The sequence below is a fragment of the Protopterus annectens genome, chromosome 5.part1, assembly GCF_019279795.1.
Source record: "Protopterus annectens isolate FY-2018-M chromosome 5.part1, PAN1.0, whole genome shotgun sequence".
NCBI lineage: Eukaryota > Metazoa > Chordata > Ceratodontiformes > Protopteridae > Protopterus > Protopterus annectens.
This window is the reverse complement of record NC_056736.1, coordinates 733225707-733250992: the sequence shown is the minus strand read 5'-3', so window position 1 is coordinate 733250992 and position 25286 is coordinate 733225707. Positions and strand designations below refer to the sequence as shown.

The 25286-nt window shown below is 39.4% G+C and overlaps 1 protein-coding gene across 5 annotated transcripts in view; it reads right to left on the bottom strand.

Moving 5' to 3' along the window:
- DCLK1 (doublecortin like kinase 1) overlaps positions 1 to 25286 on the bottom strand; it is a 2564464-nt gene that overhangs the window by 2298844 nt on the left and 240334 nt on the right. For all 5 annotated transcript variants that reach the window (XM_044073374.1, XM_044073373.1, XM_044073375.1 and 2 more), the window contains exon 3: positions 22312 to 22658. In XM_044073374.1, the coding sequence (XP_043929309.1) occupies positions 22312 to 22658 (347 nt within the window). The remainder of the gene's footprint in view (positions 1 to 22311; positions 22659 to 25286) is intronic.

Here is a 25286-nt window from a genome sequence, read left to right as displayed (position 1 = left end):
ATTGCCTATTTACATAAAAAAAATGGTAAACTGGTAATCTGCCCTTCATCTGTGATTTCACACATCTGTCTACCAGCTACTTAGTCGATCATATACAGTTGAATAAACAGCTGTCGATGAAATACAGACTCAAAATTCTGCAGGGAACCCAGGTGTGTGTGTGGTGTGTGTGTGTGTGGGTGGGTGTGGGTGGGTGTGTGTGTGTGTGTGTGTGTGTGTGTGTGTGTGTGTGTGTGTGTGTGTGTGTGTGTGTATATACATATATATATATATATATATATATATGTATATAGACATGGCTTCCGTTCAGAAGCTCGAAATACTGAAATCTCGAATTTCAGTATTTTGAGCCCAAGAAGCCGAATCCACATAATAGCGAAAGTTTAGAAGAGCGAAATTCAAAACCTCGAATGTTGGAGGTTTTGAATTTCGCACTTCTAAAGTTCCGCGATGGTTATGTATTCAGGTAAGTGTGTGTGTGTGTGTTAAGGGGTTTGGGTAGGGGCTGTGGTGTGTGTCAGTGTGTTTTGTTGCTGTGATGTGTGTGTGCAAAGAGAAAGTAGCTTGTGTGGTGGTGTTTGGTGTGTGTATGTAGTGCAACCTCGGAGTGAAAATATTTAATTAGGGGGGTGTGGGGGGTGCACATGTAGTAGAGTGATTGTGTGTGTGTTTGTGTGGTGGATGGTGTGTGTGTGTGTGTGTGTGTGTGTGTGTGTGTGTGTGTGTGTGTGTGTGTGTGTGTGTGTGTGTGTGTGTAGTAAAACCATGAATTTCAAAACTTCTGGTATTTGAGGTTTTGAATTTCACGTTTTTTAGTTTTCGTTGTTTTGTGGATTCCACTTCTTGGGCTCGAGATACTGAAATTTGAGATTTCAGTATTTCGAGCTTCTGAAGTGACTCCATATATGTATGTATGTATGTATGTATATATATATATATATATATATATATATATATATATATGGATTTGTATCACTTCACTGAATGAAAGACCATTTCACTGTAGCCCATTTCCCTGATACCAAATCATCTAAACTTCATTTCACTGAAAGTTCATTTCACCTAAAACTCATTTTACTGACAAGTAGTACTGTAAGGCAAGTCAAAAGTATATGTCCTTTTCCCCACTGTAGTGTGATCCTGGTGTTAGCATATATAGTTGGGGGGGGGTGGGGCACAGCCCCCCACATAGGGGTGTTTGTGGGGCATAGCCCCCCACTTAATTTGGTTTTCTGTTGTCTGGTTTTGTTTTACATTATTTGGTAAAACCAAACTAGGTGGGTGGCTATGCCCCCACCGCCCCCTAATGTGAGGGCCTGTGCCCCCCACACCCCCCTAATTATATATACTAACAACAGGACTGCACTACAGTGGGGAAAAGGACATAAACCTTTGACTTGCCTTAGAGTACTACTTGTCAGTGAAATGGGTTTTTGGTGAAATGAGGTTTAGGTGAAATGAAGTTTAGGTGATTTGGTCGCAATGAAATGGGTGTCAGTGAAATGGTCTTTCAGTGAAGTGATATGACTCCATATATATATATGGGTCTACTTCATATGGTCGACAGTTCATATGGTCGACATTCATATTGTCAACAGTTCATATGGTCGAAACTCATTTGGTCGATGGCTCATTTGGTCGACAACCAGTACTTAAGGCACTTAACAGGGATTTGCCCCCCTCCCCAAAGTTGTGCGACCCTGGAGTTGATATATATAGATCAGGGAGTTAGTGGGGGGGCTAAGCCCCCTACTAATATTCGTTTAAAAGTCCTTTAAAACATGAAAATACAACAAAAACTCAACATTTGTAACTGATATAGGTGGGGGACTTCGCCCCCCACATCCCCCCTAACTATATATATCAACTCCAGGGTCGCACAACTTTGGGGAGGGGGCAAATCCCTGTTAAGTGCCTTGAGTACTGGTTGTCAACCAAATGAGCCATCAACCAAATGAGTTTCGATCATATGAACTGTCGACCATATGAAGTAGACCCATATATATATATATATATATATATATATATATATATATATATATATATTCAACTAACATTCTATGTACTGATCTATTTCTTTTGTTTCAACACTCTCTAGGTGTCTGAGTCTGACTGATTAAATAATTCACAGACAACTTCTAAATTACCTGGACCACAATCACCTTCAGTCCCATTATCATCATGGGCTTCATGCTAAACCATGATTTTGACACTCCCCTAGTCACTTGGCAAAGAATATAAACTAGAAGTAGACAAAGATAATGCTGCAGCTGCCATGACTCCTAAAGACTACATTCACACATGAATTTTACCCATAGTACCATACTTTGATAACAACAAACTCAAACATAACCATGGTTTGTCAAATATGCAAACTTTCTGTGCAACCATACCATTTCCGAATTAGTGTTGGGTGTATACAGTATTTATGTAGCTAGCATGTAGAACTACTGTACGGACTTAAATCTCAAAATAGTCATCTTCTCTCTTCTATCGAAAGAATGTCATCAAGTTCAAGTCCAAGCAGCTTTGCAGCAGAATATTAGCTGAAAAAGTCTAGTATGATATAACAGCAACAAAACAAATCCCATGATGTTCCACACTAACAGGAAGAGCAAGCCACACAGCTGCAGTTTGGTAATCAGTGTTAATACTGGAGAAGAACTTGAAAATTTAAGTCTACAGAGTAATGTATTTATTTGCATTTACCGAATTTGAAAATCTAACTCCATCTAGCCCCTTTAAAGCACCAAACAATGTTTTTATGTCAAGCATGTTATATTTTTTTTAAACATAGACATATGCATTAATAAAATAAGCTGTGTTTGCAGTAGTAGTGGAGACAACATCAACAATCATTACCAATTACTCCATAAAGAATTATAACAAATTTTGATTTTCACAATATCACTAGATATTTACAAACAACAGAATATTAAAGCAAATTATAATGTTTCTTGATAAGGAAAGTGATAGTCTGACAGAATATGTAAAGAAAGTGAAGTTCAGATTAAAGGTTAGCTGTGGGCTTCTACATAAAACTTGCTATGAAATGGTATGAGCTGCTAAAAGATTTTGGTACTTTTCCGTTATCGGGGCAACACCTTAAATGTGGTGTCTGACCTCTGAAGGCAGTGTAATTTTATGTGTTTTAGCTGTGCATCTTGTAGGTGTTAATCTTAACATACGTGTATAAAAAGTAGAAGTCACATCTTATTTGGTAAAGAGTTTCCATTTCACACATTTACAACTAACTCCTTAAACACATGGCAGTGCACTGCTGACAGAGCTCAGCGACCGCACAAGGAAATTATTGGCCCTTAAAATTACATAATGTCATGTACAAGGCTATACTTGGAAGCTTTGTCTAAAAGTGTGAAAGGCTCAACTGCACAATAATCATAATTTGGGGGGAGTGTCCCTTATTTCTCTTCATCTTGGTATGCCTCTTACTATTACTTGCCAGACAGGCCAGCGAGATGAATCGGGGGAAGGGGAGTGACACAGGCTTGGCATGGAGGTGTGGTCTGTCAGATCCAATCGGCTCATGAATCGTGGGCTGCATGCAGGACCTTTACAGTGAGAAACTTTAGAGGGAGAACGTTCAGTTGCATTGCTGGTAGGGCACACGTAAGGACATTATCACACTGTTAAAGAAAAACAAAAAGAAATAAAACGTTATCCAGAATTGCTGCATTCATGTTTTTTTTTTTTTCATGTATCTGTCCGTTACTTATCAGGCCAGCTCTTTCACCAAGATCATTCTGTGGAAAGCCAGCACCTTTACACATCTGTTAACCAGGTGTGTGTACAGTTTACCAACATAACTTAATTTTTAAAAAAACAATATTAATACCCCCCCAAAAAAAAATGTGTACACATTCCTGCTGAACAGACATGTTAAGCTTCTGGATTTCAGCTGAACAATCGCATTGTAAGTGTTGCCCCGATAACGGAAAAGTACCAAGATTTTATTGAAATCAAATGACAAACAGCCCTGGGAAATAAAGGTCAAGGTTCATGTTCCAACTGGAATAGACTAAAGAGGAATGCTCTCTCGGAGCCTTATTATACGTCTCTGCTTTTACTCTGATAGTAAATCTGTCACAGGAATCCTAAACTTAGGAATATCTTCTAAAATATAATATTATATTGTGGAGAACGTATGTATCCTATATGTTAGTTAATATGTATGTCAAAGTCTCTTCTATGGAAATTGTATGTCAAAAGTCTGTCCTTAAAACTATGTTTTGTAAAAATTTGTTCTCTTGGAGCTTTTCTCCCCAGGCCTCCACTGAAAATGGACTTGTAATCCAGCTGGACTCTCTCGGTCAACAAATGTATAATAAAAAAAATAAATAATTATGAAAAATACTTCCAGTTCAGTTTTACACATTTTCTATTAACAGCATGTATTTACAATTCATTTTGTTGTGTTTCTAAGCTACACGTTGAACAGCAATTGCCTTTTTGTCATTTACATGTAGTCTTATATACAAGACAGAAATACGTAATGCAATTATGAGTCATAAAGTCCTTCACTACTCAAAGTATGAAAATTAAAACAGGAAGAAGAGCAAGAGGAAAGGCCGAAGCCTTAACCTCTGTGATGCCAGACTATCTCTTTCAGGGCAATAGGTATAGTAAACTATTGCCAAAACAGTAAGGCTGCTGGGTACAGGCTTACCTAAAACCCATAGGAACAGTCAGACGTATTTTGTACTCTTATGTCATGCTTTTGCCTCGTCCACTGTAAAATGTTCAAATCTCATAAAATTGCTCCATAGCCGAAGAAATGTGCATCAGTGTTAGTCATACCTCTCCAATTATATCTTTGAAACACAGCCCTATGACTTTTGACCTTGTATTTAACCTTATTCCTCCTAGACATACTGAATTTCTACTTCACTAAATGACTAAATTTAAACTCACACAAAGATTACTTGTAGTCACTAATTTTGGGCTCTATTCCCTCAAAACCTTTGTTCTGGAAAATAAAAATGTGGTTCATAACTGTCAACCTATTAGCACAAGAATTCTGGATAAACCCAAAACTAATGAGGTGGCAAATGCTCAGAATCAGGGACAGAACTTCAATATTGCTCTTATAAACTTAGAACATTGCTAGTTTAACAGCATTTTATGTGAATGATTACAAAATCAAGCTTAAATCTTGATTCCCATGATATCAGAAAGGCAAAAATAAAGAAACCGGTAATGTAGACCCATCCATATTTAACAAAGTCGACATTACCCAGCATACCTTGCCTTCCACTCAGTTCCACTTGCCTTCCACTCAGTTCCAACTAATGTTATGCAGGGGGCAAGCCCTCCTACACCCCCACACCCCCTGCTAACTATATATACAAACTCTGAGATCACACTACAGTGAGGAAATGGGTACATTTCCCAATCCCTACTGTACCACGATCTCCAGGCAGAACGTCACCCTCACAACATTGAATGCACTCTAGCATCCTCTATTGTGGAGTTGACCATGTTCAATTCTACCTTCCGTGAACTGGAAATTTGCCTTTTGACTATTCCCAGTTCTCATGAATGCCGTCCAAAATTTTGACAGTAAACCTAAATATATATATATATATATATATATATATATATATATATATATGTGTGTGTCTACTTCATAACATTGAAATTTCATAACATTGAATTCCATAACATTGAGACCAAAACATCTAAATCCCAAAACAGTGAAAACTCAGAACATTGAAAGTGTGCTTCATAACATTGAAAAATACAACGCATATGTAAATAACATTCTCTCCGCCTATAACAATACCTAACTAACAAACACACTTTCTACTACGTTTCTGCAGGGGGGCAAACCCCCTGCACCCCACCCCCCGTGAATTAAATATACCAACTCTAAGATTACACTACAGTGGAAAAAACTTAATTTCCTAACCTCACTGTATCAAAATCACCATACACTGAGGTTAGGAAATTAACTTTTTTCCACTGTAGTGTGATCTTGGAGCTGGTATATTTAATTTATAGGGGGCATGGGAGCAAAGCCCCCCACATAAGGGGTGCAGGGGGGCTTGCCCCCCCCTACAGAAATGTAGTAGAAAGTGTGTTTGTTAGGTGTTGTTGTGGGTGGAGGTGATATTATTTACTTGTGCAATGTAGTTTTCAATGTTATGAAACATGCAACATGTACAGCTATCACCCCACTATTGCCTGGAATAGGCTCCCACTAGAAATCAGGACCCTTACTCATCCTAAACAATTTAATATAGCCACCAAAGAGCAGTTTAAAAGTCACTGGTCCTGCCACTGCACTCTCCCTCCTTAAACATCCCCTACTTCCCATACCTTAATCTACTTTGTGCCCTTAACTCACTCTTCTCACTAGCTCTCTCTAATCTTCCTTGACTACTCTTTCTACTGTCTTCTAAAATCTATTAAGCAAATCGCCACAGAGAAACATTCTATTGTAATTGTCTAGCCTTCATGCAACTACATTATGATGAAACTGGGTTTTTGTAACCACTTACCCCAAAAACTATTTGTTTGTGTCTTTCAGCTTTTCCCGGTTAGGGGTTGCCACAGCGGAACTCCGGTCCGCTAATGATTGGCAGTTAATTTTTACATACTGGCTTGCAAGGCCTGATGCACAACCTTCAACGAAGGTACTCCCATCACGCATGTCTCCACGCAGAAGACGCTCTAGCTGAGAATCGAACCGGACAGCGTCTTACTGTGAGGCAACAACGCTACCGCAGCACCACCACCGCGGCCCACTTACCACAAACTATATTCATCTTAATGACATATTTCTTTTTATACATCTTGAAATAGTTATGCTATACTCCTGATTATTGACACTGTATAACATTGAATTGCTACTTAATGCCTTGTAATAATCCTGTAACATTGCTGTTTAATGCTAATTTATAATGAAAATTGTTTAATATGTTGGAACTTTTCTCCCAGGGCCTCCGCTGAAAAAGGGCTCTTCAGCTCAGACGGACAATCCCAGTCAACAAATGTATAATAAATAAATAAAATAAAATAAATGAAGCACACTTTGAATATTCTGAGTTTACAATGATTTGGGTTTTGAATTTTCGATGTTATGGTCTCAATGTTATGAAATTCAACATTATGAACTTGCAATGTTATGAAGAAGACCTATATATATATATGGGTCTACCTGAAAACACTGAATGCTGTCAATGCCGACAATGAGATAACCGACACCGGAAGATTGACAACGGAGATGACTGACGATTGAAAATCCCGACTCTGAGAACACCAACATGTTAAGGTAAGTGTGTGATAGTGATGGACGTTAGGGTTAGGGTGCGGGTAAGGTAAGTGTGCGATAGTGACAAACTTTAAGGTTAGGGGCGAGTTAAATGTGTTAGGGTTAGGGTGCGGGTTAAGGTTAGTGCATACATAGTTGTGTATGTAAGGTTTAGCGTAGGTTTGTAAGGTTTTTGGTATGCTTGTGTTGTGTGTGTGTTTTACGGAAAATGTATTTATTTTGTTTTGTTGAATGTCGGGATTGTGGTTTGTCGGGCATGTGAAGTTTCGTATTTTTGAACTTTCGGTTTTGTGGTGTCGGTTATCTTGTTGTCGGTGTTTTTGCGTGTCGGTGTTTTCAGGTAGACCCATATATATATATATATATATATATATATATATATATATATATATATATATATATATATATATATATATATATATATGTGTGTGTGTGTGTGTGTGTGTGTGTGTGTGTGTGTGCGCGCGCGTGTCTGTGTATATATGCATGGGCTGGTACATGGGTGTCTAAACACTTCACAGGTCAAAACAGTATACAGAAAGTTTACCACATCCAGTATACTGAGATATCTCAGTGAAAACAAGTCCTGGACATTATGGAGTTTCATCAATTTAACTCTGATGTTTTACATTTATGTATTTGTTGCTTTTGTTTAGTTTCTTGTAATGTTGTTTGTCTAGTTAAACATCGTTGCTTACTGTTAGATGCCCATCTCAATGCTGTTAGTCATACCTTTCTGTGGTCATTGTTACTGTTAGAAGCCCATCTCAATGCTGTTAGTCATACCTTTCTGTGGTCATTGTTACTGTTAGATGCCCATCTCAACGCTGTTTATCATACCTTTCTGTGGTCATCCTTACTGTTAGATGCTCATCACAATGCTGTTAGTCATACCTTTCTCTGGTCATCGTTACTGTTAGATGTCCATCTCAGCTCTGTTAGTTATACCTTTCTGTGGTCATCGTACCTGTTAGATGTCCATTTCAACGCTGTCAGTCATAACTTTCTGTGGTCATCGTTATTGTTAGATGCCCATCTCAATCCTGTTAGTCATACCTTTTTGTGGCCATCGTTACTGTTAAATGCCCATCTCAGCTCTGTTAGTTATACCTATCTGTGGTCATTGTTACTGTTAGATGCCCATCTCAATGCTGTTAATCATACCTTTCTGTGGTCGTTACTGTTAGATGCCCATCTCAGCGCTGTTAGTTATACCTTTCTGTGGTCATCGTACCTGTTAGATGTCCATCTCAACACTGTCAGTCATAACTTTCTGTGGTCATCGTTACTGTTAGATGTCCATCTCAATCCTGTTAGTCATACCTTTTTGTGGCCATCGTTACTGTTAAATGCCCATCTCAGCTCTGTTAGTTATACCTTTCTGTGGTCATCGTACCTGTTAGATGTCCATTTCAACGCTGTCAGTCATAATTTTCTGTGGTCATCGTTATTGTTAGATGCCCATCTCAATCCTGTTAGTCATACCTTTTTGCGGCCATCGTTACTGTTAAATGCCCATCTCAGCTCTGTTAGTTATACCTATCTGTGGTCATTGATACTGTTAGATGCCCATCTCAATGCTGTTAATCATACCTTTCTGTGGTCGTTACTGTTAGATGCCCATCTCAGCGCTGTTAGTTATACCTTTCTGTGGTCATCGTACCTGTTAGATGTCCATCTCAACACTGTCAGTCATAACTTTCTGTGGTCATCGTTACTGTTAGATGCCCATCTCAATCCTGTTAGTCATACCTTTTTGTGGCCATCGTTACTGTTAAATGCCCATCTCAGCTCTGTTAGTTATACCTATCTGTGGTCATTGTTACTGTTAGATGCCCATCTGAATGCTGTTAGTCATACCTTCCTGTGGTCATTGTTACTGTTAGATGCCCAACTCAACACTGTTAGGCATACCTTTCTACGGTCACTGTTACTGTTAGATGCCCATCTCAATGCCGTTAGTCATACCTTACTGTGGTAATCGTTACTGTTAGATGCCCATCTCAATGCTGTTAGTCATACCTTTCTGTGGTCATTGTTACTGTTAGATGCCCATCTCAACACAGTTAGTCATACCTTTCTGTGGTCATTGTTACTGTTAGATGCCCATCTCAATGCTGTTAGTCATACCTTTCTGTGGTCACCATTACTGTTAGATGCCCATCTCAGTGCTGTTAGTCATACCTTTCTGTGGTCATCCTTACTGTTAGATACCCATCTCAACGCTGTTAGTCATACCTTTCTGTGGTCATTGTTACTGTTAGACGCCCATCTCAATGCTGTTAGTCATACCTTTTTGTGTCCATCGTTATTGTTAGATGCCCATCTCAATCCTGTTAGTCATACCTTTTTGTGGCGATCGTTACTGTTAAATGCCCATCTCAGCTCTGTTAGTTATACCTATCTGTGGTCATTGTTACTGTTAGACGCCCATCTGAATGCTGTTAGTCATACCTTTCTGAGGTCATCGTTACTGTTAGATGCCCATCTCAATGCTGTTAGTCATACCTTTCTGTGGTCATTGCTACTGTTAGATGCCCATCTCAATGCTGTTAGTCATACCTTTCTGTGGTCACCATTACTGTTAGATGCCCATCTCAGTGCTGTTAGTCATACCTTTCTGTGGTCATTGCTACTGTTAGATGCCCATCTCAATGCTGTTAGTCATACCTTCCTGTGGTCATCGTTACTGTTAGACGCCCATCTCAATGCTGTAAGTCATACCTTTTTGTGTCCATCGTTATTGTTAGATGCCCATCTCAATCCTGTTAGTCATACCTTTTTGTGGCCATCGTTACTGTTAAATGCCCATCTCAGCTCTGTTAGTTATACCTATCTGTGGTCATTGTTACTGTTAGACGCCCATCTGAATACTGTTAGTCATACTTTCTGTGGTCACTGTTACTGTTAGATGCCCATCTCAATGCTGTTAGTCATACCTTTCTGAGGTCATCCTTACTGCTAGATGCCCATCTCAATGCTGTTAGTCATACCTTTCTGTGGTCATCCTTACTGTTAGATACCCATCTCAATGCTGTTAGTCATACCTTTCTGTGGTCATCCTTACTGTTAGATACCCATCTCAACGCTGTTAGTCATACCTTTCTGTGGCGTTCGTTACTGTTATATACCCATCTCAACGCTGTTAGTCATACCTTTCTGTGGTTATCATTACTGTTATATGCCCATCTCAATCCTGTTAGTCATACCTTTCTGTGGTAATCGTTACTGTTAGATACTCATCTCAACGTTGTTAATCATACCTTTCTGTGGTCATTACTGTTAGATGCCCATCTCAACGCTGTTAGTCATAACTTTCTGTGGTCATCCTTACTGCTAGATGCCCATCTCAACGCTGTTAGTCATACCTTTCTGTGGTCATTCTTACTGCTAGATGCCCATCTCAACGCTGTTAGTCATACCTTTCTGTGGTCATCCTTACTGCTAGATGCCCATCAAAATGCTGTTAGTCATACCTTTCTACGGTCATTGTTACTGTTAGATGCCCATCTCAATGCTGTTAGTCATACCTTTTTGTGTCCATCATTACTGTTAGATGCCCATCTCAATGCTGTTACTCATACCTTTCTGTGGTTGTTACTGTTAGATGCCCATCTCAATGCTGTTAGTCATACCTTTCTGTGGTCATCCTTACTGTTAGATGCCCATCTCAATGCTGTTAGTCATACCTTTCTGTGGTCATCCTTACTGTTAGATGCCCATCTCAATGCTGTTAGTCATACCTTTCTGAGGTCATCCTTACTGTTAGATACGCATCTCAACACTGTTAGTCATACCTTTCTGTGGCCATCGTTACTGTTAGATACCCATCTCAATGCTGTTAGTCATACCTTTCTGTGGTCATCCTTACTGTTAGATGCCCATCTCAATGCTGTTAGTCATACCTTTCTGTGGTCATCCTTACTGTTATATGCCCATCTCAATCCTGTTAGTCATACCTTTCTGTGGTAATCGTTACTGTTAGATACTCATCTCAACGTTGTTAATCATACCTTTCTGTGGTCATTACTGTTAGATGCCCATCTCAACGCTGTTAGTCATACCTTTCTTTAGTCGTTACTGTTAGATGCCCATCTCAACGCTGTTAGTCATACCTTTCTGTGGTCATCATTAGTGTTATATGCCCATCTCAATGCTGTTAGTCATATCTTTCTATGGTCACTGTTACTGTTAGATGCCCATCTCCATGCCGTTAGTCATACCTTTCTGTGGTTGTTACTGTTAGATACTCATCTCAACACTGTTAGTCATACCTTTCTGTGGTAGTTACTGTTAGATGCCTATCTCAACGCTGTTAGTCATACCTTTCTGTGGTCGTTACTGTTAGATGCCCATCTCAATGCTGTTAGTCATACCTTTCTGTGGTCGTTGCTGTTAGATGCCCATCTCAACCCTGTTAGTCATACCTTTCTGTGGTCGTTATTGTTAGATGCCCATCTCAACCCTGTTAGTCATACCTTTCTCTAGTCATCGTTACTGTTAGATGTCCATCTCAGCTCTGTTAGTTATACCTTTCTGTGGTCATCGTATCTGTTAGATGTCCATCTCAACGCTGTCAGTCATAACTTTCTGTGGTCATCGTTATTGTTAGATGCCCATCTCAATCCTGTTAGTCATACCTTTTTGTGGCCATCGTTACTGTTAAATGCCCATCTCAGCTCTGTTAGTTATACCTATCTGTGGTCATTGTTACTGTTAGATGCCCATCTGAATGCTGTTAGTCATACCTTTCTGTGGTCATTGTTACTGTTAGATGCCCATCTCAACACTGTTAGTCATACCTTTCTATGGTCACTGTTACTGTTAGATGCCCATCTCAATGCCGTTAGTCATACCTTACTGTGGTAATCATTACTGTTAAATGCCCATCTCAGTGCTGTTAGTCATACCTTTCTGTGGTCATTGTTACTGTTAGATGCCCATCTCAATGCTGTTAATCATACCTTTCTGTGGTCGTTACTGTTAGATGCCCATCTCAGCGCTGTTAGTTATACCTTTCTGTGGTCGTTACTGTTAGATGCCCATCTCAGCTCTGTTAGTTATACCTTTCTGTGGTCATCGTACCTGTTAGATGTCCATCTCAACACTGTTAGTCATACCTTTCTGTGGTCATCGTTACTGTTAGATGCCCATCTCAACACTGTTAGTCATACCTTTCTGTGGTCATTGTTACTGTTAGATGCCCATCTCAATGCTGTTAGTCATACCTTTTTGTGTCCATCGTTATTGTTAGATGCCCATCTCAATCCTGTTAGTCATACCTTTTTGTGGCCATCGTTACTGTTAAATGCCCATCTCAGCTCTGTTAGTTATACCTATCTGTGGTCATTGTTACTGTTAGATGCCCATCTCAATGCTGTTAGTCATACCTTTCTGTGGTCGTTACTGTTAGATGCCCATCTCAGCTCTGTTAGTTATACCTATCTGTGGTCATTGTTACTGTTAGACGCCCATCTGAATGCTGTTAGTCATACTTTCTGTGGTCATTGTTACTGTTAGATGCCCATCTCAATGCTGTTAGTCATACCTTTCTGAGGTCATCCTTACTGCTAGATGCCCATCTCAATGCTGTTAGTCATACCTTTCTGTGGTCATCGTTACTGCTAGATGCCCATCTCAATGCTGTTAGTCATACCTTTCTGTGGTCATCCTTACTGTTAGATACCCATCTCAACGCTGTTAGTCATACCTTTCTGTGGTTATCATTACTGTTATATGCCCATCTCAATCCTGTTAGTCATACCTTTCTGTGGTAATCGTTACTGTTAGATACTCATCTCAACGTTGTTAATCATACCTTTCTGTGGTCATTACTGTTAGATGCCCATCTCAACGCTGTTAGTCATACCTTTCTGTGGTCATTCTTACTGCTAGATGCCCATCTCAATGCTGTTAGTCATACCTTTCTGTGGTCATCCTTACTGCTAGATGCCCATCAAAATGCTGTTAGTCATACCTTTCTACGGTCATTGTTACTGTTATATGCCCATCTCAGCGCTGTTAGTCATACCTTTCTGTGGTCATCCTTACTGCTAGATGCCCATCAAAATGCTGTTAGTCATACCTTTCTACGGTCATTGTTACTGTTATATGCCCATCTCAGCGCTGTTAGTCATACCTTTCTGTGGTCATCATTACTGTTAGATGCCCATCTCAATGCTGTTAATCATACCTTTCTGTGGTCATCATACCTGTTATATGCCCATCTCAATGCTGTTACTCATACCTTTTTGTGGCCATCGTTACTGTTAGATGCCCATCTCAATGCTGTTAGTCATACCTTTCTGTGGTCATCCTTACTGTTAGATGCCCATCTCAATGCTGTTAGTCATACCTTTCTGTGGTCATCCTTACTGTTAGATACGCATCTCAACGCTGTTAGTCATACCTTTCTGTGGTCATCCTTACTGTTAGATGCCCATCTCAATCCTGTTAGTCATACCTTTCTGTGGTCATCCTTACTGTTAGATACCCATCTCAACGCTGTTAGTCATACCTTTCTGTGGCCATCGTTACTGTTAGATACCCATCTCAATGCTGTTAGTCATACCTTTCTGTGGTTATCATTACTGTTATATGCCCATCTCAATCCTGTTAGTCATACCTTTCTGTGGTCATTACTGTTAGATGCCCATCTCAACGCTGTTAGTCATACCTTTCTTTAGTCGTTACTGTTAGATGCCCATCTCAACGCTGTTAGTCATACCTTTCTGTGGTCATCATTAGTGTTATATGCCCATCTCAACACTGTTAGTCATATCTTTCTATAGTCACTGTTACTGTTAGATGCCCATCTCCATGCCGTTAGTCATACCTTTCTGTGGTTGTTACTGTTAGATACTCATCTCAACACTGTTAGCCATACCTTTCTGTGGTAGTTACTGTTAGATGCCTATCTCAACGCTGTTAGTCATACCTTTTTGTGGTCATTACTGTTAGATGCCCATCTCAACTCTGTTAGTCATACCTTTCTGTGGTCGTTGCTGTTAGATGCCCATCTCAACCCTGTTAGTCATACCTTTCTGTGGTTGTTACTGTTAGATGCCCATCTCAACGCTGTTAGTCATACCTTTCTGTGGTCATCCTTACTGTTAGATGCCCATCTCAATGCTGCTAGTCATACCTTTCTGTGGTTGTTATTGCTAAATGCCCATCTCCATGCGTTTAGTCATACCTTTCTGTGGTCATCATTACTGTTAGATGCCCATCTCCATGCGTTTAGTCATATCTTTCTGTGGTCGTTTCTGTTAGATGCCCATCTCAACACTGTTAGTCATACCTTTCTGTGGTCGTTACTGTTAGATGCCCATCTCAATGCTGTTAGTCATACCTTTCTGTGGCCATCGTTACTGTTAGATGCCCATCTCAACGCTGTTAGTCATACCTTTCTATGGTCATCGTTACTGTTAGATGCCCATCTCAATGCTGTTAGTCATACCTTTCTGTGGTCATTGTTACTGTTAGATGCCCATCTCAATGCTGTTAGTCATACCTTTCTGTGGTCGTTACTGTTAGATGCCCTTCTCAATGCTGTTAGTCATACCTTTCTGTGGTTGTTACTGTTAGATGCCCATCTCAGTGCTGTTAGTCATACCTTTCTGTGGTTGTTACTGTTAGATGCCCTTCTCAATGCTGTTAGTCATACCTTTCTGTGGTCATTGTTACTGTTAGATGCCCATCTCAATGCTGTTAGTCATACCTTTCTGTGGTCGTTACTGTTAGATGCCCTTCTCAATGCTGTTAGTCATACCTTTCTGTGGTCATTACTGTTAGATGCCCTTCTCAATGCTGTTAGTCATACCTTTCTGTGGTCGTTACTGTTAGATGCCCTTCTCAATGCTGTTAGTCATACCTTTCTGTGGTCGTTACTGTTAGATGCCCTTCTCAATGCTGTTAGTCATACCTTTCTGTGGTCGTTACTGTTAGATGCCCTTCTCAATGCTGTTAGTCATACCTTTCTGTGGTTGTCACTGTTAGATGCCCTTCTCAATGCTGTTAGTCATACCTTTCTGTGGTTGTTACTGTTAGATGCCCTTCTCAATGCTGTTAGTCATACCTTTCTGTGGTCGTTACTGTTAGATGCCCATCTCAATGCTGTTAGTCATACCTTTCTGTGGTTGTTACTGTTAGATGCCCTTCTCAATGCTGTTAGTCATACCTTTCTGTGGTTGTTACTGTTAGATGCCCTTCTCAATGCTGTTAGTCATACCTTTCTGTGGTCGTTACTGTTAGATGTCCTTCTCCATGTGTTTAGTCATCGTTATACTTTCCTTATCCTGTTTTAACCATGTTTTGTTATGCGTTGAATTGTCATATTGCAATTGAAAACATTTTTATGACTGCCTAAAATTCTTAAAATAAACTACTTTGAAAATCTCATCCACCAGTAAAGCCACTCAGAAAGTGTTGTAGAGTCCATGAAATTAACTCTTCCACTCATGAACAGATTCTGAGGAGGTGTTCCAGCAGACACATATTTTTATAATAACAAACTATTCTTATTATGAATGGTACTTTGAATTCATCTTGTTTTGCAAGTAGTGTTTCCTCCTGTACTCAGGTCTCACATAACCCTAATCGCTGTATATCCTAAGTTTGCTCCATACAGGGGAAAGAGGTAAACACCGTGCTGCATAAAATAGGCTTTTGTAACCTCCAGTATTCAGAAGAAGGTTCAAAGTTATACCCAGTAGCTGAATTTTCATTCTGCCTTATTCATCCATCTGGCAGCTGCCTGATATGATCTGTAAAGTCTGTGACTTTGCTCATAAAATCTGGATTAAAAGACTATAACAATCTGCTTATTTTTACACAACCTTTCTTCTTTTCATAAAACTGAATGGTGCCATAGTGTTGATGAATATGTTTTTCTTTTATGGGCATGTAATGAGTATATGTCACTTTGAACAGATTTTTATAAGTATTGCAAAATATAAAAGAATGAATTACTGCAGTTATTAGACTAATTGACTTGTACAAACTGATACTGACCATAACATTGCAAGGACTGTTAATCAAAATACAAAATGCTTTTTCTAAAAGGGGAACATTTTTGCATGAACAAGAACAGAATACATGACAAGGGAAATAAAAACTGCTTAGTAGCAGAGACAAAAATGCTGAAGAACATGTCAAATGACAGTCTATAGGTTCATAGGTGTTTACTAGACTAATGACCCTGGAGTCTTTACAAGCCTAGACAAATAAAATTGCCCAGGCACCATGCCACCTGATGTTAGTTCACACTGCCCATATCCAGTAGGGCAAATGGAATGATCCCTGGAGTGAACTTTGTTACCCATCCACTCGTCAAGATTTGTCTTGAAGAGGGCCAGCGAGGTGCTCTGCTTGACATGAATGGGAAGCTTATTCCAGAGTATGGGCAGTCTTTGGGAGATGAAGCTGTCCCTCCAGCATGTTCTGTTTATTGTGGTAATGAGGTTGTGATCTCTGGCGCATGTGTTGCGGGAGGATTAGGATTTCTTTAGGTGTAGCATTTCAAGTAGGGCTGGGTTAGACATGGCTTTGTAAGTCAAGCAGAGATCACCTCTAAGCAGATGATAAGAGAGTGAGTGAGGACATGTAGGACGTGTTTAAGGCCTAGGATCCTTTTTGTGAGATACTTTTGTGGCCTCTTCAGCTGTTGTAGGTGTCTGGTCAGGTACATGCCAAACAGGGGGTTATAGTCGATGATTGGTCTAATGAGGGATGAGTAGAGAGGGGTGATGACCTCTTTCTTCCTGGATGCGAAACCTTTAGTTATAAGATGTGCCATGCAGAAGGACTGTCTGACCACAGTGCCAATGTGGTGGTCGATGGTGAAGTGGCTGTCAACCTGGGTACCCAGATCTCTTATGGCCCCTTCAGTGTTCAGCAGACTCCCATCAACGTAGTAATTCATGGGAAGTGAGTTTTTTCCAAAGGGGATGATAACACATTTTTGGCGTTAAGCTTCAGGCCATGGTTCTGACACCAGTTATTGATCTCAGAGAGGTCCTTTTGTAGGATGTCTGCATCACTTGGGGAGTTGACAATGACTCCTAGCTTGCAGTCATCAGTGAACTTGGTCAGCCAGAGTCCTGTGTTGGCTTGGACTTCTGAGAAGTAGATGCCAAACAGGACAGAGCCCAAAACTGGGCCCTGTGGGACTCCACTCATGACTGATCGACAATCTGACTTGGAATCCACAACTTTCACTCTGTGGGTCCTGTCTGTGAGCCAATTTGCAGTCCACCTAGCGATGTAAGGATTGATGCCTAGTTTGGTGAGTTTATCAATGATACCTGAGTGGGGAATGGTATCAAAGGTCTTGGCCAGGTCAAGGCAGGCTGTATGCATTGCCTTACCATCATCCACAGCCTCGGTGACTGCCTCAAAGAAGTCAACCAGGTTCAGCAGGCAGGATCTCCTCTTGACAAAGCCAAACTGTGTGGGGGTCAAGAGTTTGGAGATTGCCTATATCTTTGTTAAGCAGGTCCATGATGATGCATTCCAAAGAATTGTATACCAGATGCATCACGCTAATGGGGTGATAGTTCCCAGGGTCTGTAGTTGCTCCCCCTTTATGGATTGTTATGTTTTGAAATTGCTTTATGAAAATTAACTGATAATATATGTTACACTGTATACCATCAAAATAATTACTTTTTTGTATACACATAAATATATATATACATATATATAGATATATATAGATATAGATATATATATATATATATATATATATATATATATATATATATATATATGTACTGTTAGGGAAAAGGTTTTTGTAATATACTGTGTAGGGTTAGGGTGAGGAATACAAGTAGGGTTAAGGTTAGCACAGTCCTTCCACATGATGCCTTGCCTAATGATGTAAACAAATAATGTTATTTTACTTTGTCTTCCAGTATTAATGAGTCATGATTTCTTAGAAATATGAGATCTCATAACTCTTCTACAGACAATAGTTTCTTCTCATGCCTTCCTTTCCATATCTGGTAACTATGCATACAACTCTCCTTCCCAAAGTTTTAACACTTCTACAAAGCCGTAATCTTATTTTAGTGCAGAAAACATGGCTTAGAAGAAAAGGTTTTTCTCACAGATACATCTTGAAGAAGGAATGACTAGTTACATCCAGTAATGTTTTACCTAAGACAAGTAACTGAGTGGGCAAACTGATCAAAAGGCACCATTTTTAGATCCAGACCACACTGACTCAACATGTTTACATATTCACTTTAAAAAAAAACACCAATGAAGGTAAGCTAGTCTATATTTATATTATGCTTACAATACATTTTAACAGACATCATGATTCCAGTGGAGTGGTCGGCTGAATAAACTGAAATGACAAACAGATTCCTGAAAATGTACTTTGCAAAATCATGGGGTCAGTTTGTGTAATAACTTATGTAATAATCTTATCCTCTGAATGTAGTTTCTGCTTCAGGACAAAGGGTTTTAAAGTCAGCTGTCCTGATCTTAGGGGTTCATAGGTTCATAAGTTCATAGGTAGGTACTAGGCTATTGGCCCTAGGGCCTATATAAGCCTAGCCAAAAAGGTACCCTGGCTTTTGCCACCCAAGAAAATTATTTTCCTGTGCCCCTGTCGAGCAGAGCCACAGAGGTGATCCCTGGGGTGAATTTCCTATTTCCCATCCAATCATCAAGATTTTTCTTGAAGAGTGCAAATGAGAAGCTTTGTTTGATATAGATAGGTAGTTTGTTCCAGATTATGGGAAGTCTCTAGGACAGGAATCTATCCCTCCAGCATGTTCTGTTTATTGTGGTGACAAGGTTTAGGTCCCTAGAGCGTGTAGTTCGGAGGGATTGGAATTTCTTTAAGTGGAGAATGTCCAACAGCTCTGGGTTTGACATACCTTTGTATGTTAGGCAGAGAGTGCCTCTGAGTAGACGATATGTGACGGAGTAAAGCTGGAGGTTTTTGAGACGGTTTGTGTAGGGCATTTGTTTGAGGCCGATAATCCTCTTTGTGAGGTATTTCTGCGGCCTTTCCAGTTGTTCTAGATGTCTTGTGAGGTACATACCAAAGGGGGCATTGTACTCTATAATGGGTCTAATGAGTGATGAGTAGAGGGGAACAATGACCTCTTTTTTCCTGGATGAGAAACCTTTTGTGATGAGGTGTGCCACCTAGAAGGATTTCCTGACTACTGTGGCGATGTGATTATCAAAGGAGAGACTACTGTTCACCTGTGTCCCAAGGTCTCTTATCACACTTTCAGTGTTAAGTAGGCTACCACCTATGTGGTAGCTCATGGGTACAGAGTTTTTACCAAAGGGGATGACAATGCACTTTTTGGCATTGAGCTTGAGGCCATGGCTTTGACACCAGGCATCTGTCGCAGTGAGGCCCTTTTGTAGGATGTTTACATTGTTAGGAGTTTAGATTATGGCTCCTAATTTGCAATCATCTGCGAACTTCATTAGCCAAAGACCTTCTGTGTTAGCCTGTACTTCAGAAAAGTAGATACCAAACAGGAGAGGACCCAAGACTGAACCATGTGGCACTCCACTTGTCACTGGTCTGAAGTCGGACTTGGAGTCTGCTACTTTCACAGTGTGGTTTCTGTCAGTGAGCCAGCTGGCAACCCGTCTTGTGACATAGGGATTTATACCTAGTTTAGTGAGTTTATCTATAATTCCAGAGTAGGAGTGGTGTCAAAAGCCTTGGCGAGATCTAGATAGGCTGTGTGAACCACCTTACCCTCGTCTACGGCTTTGGTGACTGCTTAAAAGAAGTCTATCAGGTTTAGGAGACATGATCTGCCTTTTACAAACCTGAACTGGGTTAATTTATAATTCCAGAGTGGGAGATGGTGACAAAAGCCTTGGCAAGATCTAGATAGGCTGTGTGAGCCACCTTACCCTCGTCGACGGCTTTGGTAACTGCTTCAAAGAAGTCTATCAGGTTTAGGAGACATGATCTGCCTTTTACAAACCCAAACTGGGTGGAGTCCAGAGTTTGGAGATTACCAGTCTCCTTGTTTATAAGTTCCATGATGATACGTTCCATGGCCTTGCAGACCAGGCTCGTTAGGCTAATGGGGCAGTAGTTCCCGGCGTCCATGCTGGCTTCCCCTTTGTGAGTGAGATAACCATTACTCTGCACCATTCAGTGGGCACAAAGCCTGAGGTGAGGCTATGACTGAACATGGTGCTTAGGTGGGGTGCCAGTTCATTCTGTAGTTTGTGTAGAACGCAGCCTGGGATGTTGTCAGGTCCCATGGATGCTGTGTTCTTGGCTTTGGAGAGTGTGGTTTTTACCTGTGCAGCCATGATTACAGGAACTTTGCATTCTTCTAGTATAGAGATGGGCCCTTTAGGGAGTGAGAGGGGGGGTAAAGTTAGCACTGAACCTATCTGCCAGGATGTTGGCAATATCAGTTGGTTCTGTATATTTAGTGCCATTGTACTTGTAACTCAGAGCAGATCTGAGTGTTGCCATTGAGATTCTTGACATAGCTATAGAATGCTTTGTGGTTGTCTTTAGAATCAGTGGCAATTTTGTTTTCGTAACTAGCTTTGGAGGATTTGCTCCCATTTATTGTTCTGGGAAGAGGGAGTTAGGAGGGAGTTTGCATGAGGTGATAGGTAGGGGAAGGGCATGGAAACATCTGTAGGCTTTCAATAAAAACATCTATATCATAAATCACACAGTGATGTTCCATTCTGTTTTCTAATGCTGATCAAAAAATTTGCAATAGCAAAAATCATTAAACTGAATAATAATCAAACAGCTTGTGTCTTGAGAAGGAGATAACTTTTTATTTTATTACAACGGAATTTTACTTTCTCTGCCTCTTTTGTCAAAGCTAGATCTGGCATGAAGAATTATATTTAATGAGAGAAAACATTTCAGCAGCCCTTTTTGCACTGGACATTGTTATCTTTGGTTGCTTAGAGGTTGTTTTGGCCTCTGTATTGTCCTAAACAGCATTATTTAGTTTTGCTAGTGCTGACTTTCACCTGGTTATGTTAAAACTCTCACATACCTTGCTCCACACTGTCTCTTAGTTTTACCACAAAGAGTCCAGTAAATGAACCATTACCAGAAAATAACTTAAAATGAAGAAGCCAAAGACACCACATACAGCATCTGCACTGGCACATATAATGCACAATGTAAGATGCATGGCATGATATTCTTTTTAACGTCAAGCAAGGACTATATTGGTACTCAGCAAATAATCACTGCAAGTTGGCAAAAGACCAAAAACACCATTTACAGTGTGCAGGAGCTATCCAGTGTTAAAAAAATGAAACTTCAATAACACAGAATTTAAACACACACACACACACACACACACACACACACACACAAATATATACACACGAACAATGAAACATTGCATCGTTAACATGCTTTTCTTAAGTGATTCAGCATTTTTCTTATTTGCAAGGTTAAGAATCTGGAAGGCTGTCTTCAGACAACCGACTAAACACCAGCATCATCTTTCTGCTTTGTTGTAAAAATTGCATTTTACAGAATAATAAGAGCAAATTTGCAAACCAGTCTGTAAAAACAGCCACAATAGAAACATCAAAGTGAAAACAATATGCTGAGGTTACACAAGCTAAACAAGGAATATCAGTTTCATTAAAGCTCTGCAGTTTCTATGTTAGTCTGACTTGAAACATGTACACATCCAGGATCCCAAGAGAAAGAACATAAACCTGCATAAGAAAATTGCAGTTTCACATTTTAATGTTAATTTTTTTTTACATAATGCCACATCAACAAACAAAACCAAAGACAGCCTGTTATCAGTGCATACAGGTTATTTAATGCAAAATTAAAAAAACAGATAATTTAATCTTTTGCTTTTAACACCAGTAAATCATGAGCAGAAACTTTGTACCATCACACCTTGTTCCTGCAACATAACAGCCTCATCATTTCATACTACTGTAAAATGCTGTGTCATTACATAACAAAATGTATAATAAACCACAGAGAACATTGCAGAAAATTAAATGAAGCCTACCTGTTTTCCGTCTAGTGTATACAATCGTTTCACCACACCCGAATCGAGTTTAATTGCATCAGTAATATCTGTGAGAACCTGCTCAAAGGAATGTGCGGTTTTCTTATTAAGGAGAATCCTGACAGCCTTACGAGGTTTTACACCACTCCTGATGATAGTGACTAGCTTAGGTCGGATAAAATCTTTGCTTTCCTTTGATTCTATGGGGGCCGTTTTGGCACTACCAAGAGATACGGGTGCACGAACTGCAGCAGTGGTTTTTACATTCACTGACCAGTTGGGGTTTACATTCTTAGTGTACTCAAGTTTTTTAAATGGTTCGATTGATCCACAAACATAGCTCTCTCCTAAAGACAGAAAAACAAGCAATTTTAAATCACAAAGCCATCCAGTAATGTTTGAATATAGTCACAAAAGGAACACTCACATGCAATAGTCTAAACACTAATACAACAGCTGACATATGGTAACGCACATTTACTGTACAAAGTTAACAGATGGATTCTGAGGTCTCTCAAGCTTCCTCATTTTACTGCACATAAAGATGCAGTTCACACACTGAAAATAGTGGTATCTGAGCTAAAGTGCAACAATAATTGTTATTTACGTTAAAAGGAAGTTCCAAATAAATGAATGCACATTTCCTCTAGTACAGACATCTGGATACAGTAATACCTTACCGAACAATGCACTGTGATAACCAAAGGTAATGGTAATACAATGTTTAACTAAGAAATACGTGCCACTCTCTTTACTTTACAAGCATGCCATTTTCACATCTTTCTATTCTTTAATAGTAAACCCTTGCTGACAAAGTGCCTAAGTAATTACTGCTAGTGGAAGGACCACTGAGGAGAGAAACTGGAAAATGGTAACATATTTTGATTTTCTTATCAGCAGTAGTGTCTCTCTGTCATTCTAAGATGTTATTATTATTTTATACTTTGCTCACCCCCCAAAATGGCCTGATAGGATGTGCCAAACTAATGTGAATTTGTCTTTCATTTAAGGCCCCTTCTGTCCCCATAATCTACTTTACTGGCACTCATTTTCCATCAGGGTCTCCTCTCCATTAATATACAAAGCAATGATACTCAGTTTTTTTGAGAATTTCAGGAGGGTTTAAATTGATTTTTTACTTCAATTTCCTTTTCTCTTCTAAAAAAAATTATGTAAATCTTACAGAAGCTGCAGACAGTGGTTAAATCAAGTTTTCTTTGCAAAGAATTATAATCCATTAATTGCAGGAACACCTCTCTCAGTCACTCATTCTGTTAGTGAAATGTCCCATGTTTCCTATTTTTGCTACCTGAGCTGTCTACTCATCTATGACTGACAGTTCAGAGGTTGCTTCTCTCTGATCATCAGTATTTTCAAAACTCTATCAAAAGATTTACATAAGTCAGTTTTTTTTTCCAGTCACTAACAACTTTTTATTACCCAAAAGGAATAGGAAGAAGCCAGTGCTACAAATACCATGACACGCAGGCTTTTCTGGGGTCACAAGTCAGAAACAAAATGGGATATATGTACTAAATTAGGACTATGTCCTGCAAGGTGGTGCAATATGGTGGCAAATGTCTAGCTTTAGAAATGAGACACATTCCTACAGAAGGAAACACAAGATATCATGTACCTCTAACAAGGTAGGCACTAAGTAGCCTGAATAAACTGCATGAGCTATACAAAAGGAGAAAATGCTGAATTTATTAATTTATATTTACCTAAGTCAATGTTGTGATATACAAAAAGAGGTCTGATACAACATTTATAACACGTCAGTCAATATGAGTGCTACCTCTTACCTCTGTTTTTTCAGGAGAGAATAGATTTACTAAGGAATACTGTTCTGCAGAACAAGCAATGTGATCAGCCTTTCTGAGTAATCTCATTTTTCCTTTACGACCGTAGATGAGTGCACCTTTCATAAGTAAGGAAGTACTAACTATACCTTATTTATAAATCTAGTTTAGGGTTCCTGTACATGTAACATGGTTATACATACGAACCATCAATAACTCTTGTGAACAGAATAAGTCAGGTATTCCTTATTTCATCCATTTTGTAGAAAATAATATTTTAGAAACTATTGTGCAATACACAGCTTCCGCAAAATCCTTTGAGAATTTTAAAAACTGAATATTTAGGGGAAAAAGGGGCACCAGTTGTAGAACAGTGTGTGTGTGCTGTATCTTTAAGAAGCGTTTCAAGGACTGAATGTGCATATAAGTAGCAAACACGTGCTAGCTTCAGTGCTATTTTGAGAGTGCAGCCACAGAGAGTGAACATGTATGAATGTAATAACTAGTTTGTACATAAGTTTATCTAAGTTAAAATCATTAAGCCTCAATAATAAAGCTGCTTGAACAGAACCCACAAGACTCGTCTATTTTATTCTGACTAGACGAGCGACATGGTGAACCAGGAACACAGAGACTGCTTTCCAGAGCTATGACGTGCAGAGTTAACAATGAAGGTAAACTAAGAGAAACGAGTACAAAAAAAGGGCCAGAAAAGAACCAAAGGTAATGAAAACTTGTACAAACAGTTTATTTTACAAAAAAGATAAAATGGAGCATTACAAAGGACACAAACCACATTATTAAACAAGCAAAAGGCATAAAAAGGTTTATAAATGAAATGAAATGTTTAAAATTAAGATATCTGATAAAACAATTATCAGAAAAGCATATAAGGGGTTTGGAATTAACTCGGAATTGCAAAACGAGCATGTTTAATGCAAAACGGGTGTATTTAGAGTAAAACGAGCACAAGAAAAGTACAGTGGGTGTGAAACGGGATTAAACGAACAAAATGAGTATAATAAGAGTAAAAAGGCCACATTAAGCATAAATAAAGCAAGGTGACTGCATGTTTTGGCAAAGTACTGTGTTTTGGCATAACTACTACTTCATATTATATTCAGGGCATAACTAGAGTTATTCGAAGTATCTCAAGGTGTGTAAAAGTGCTTA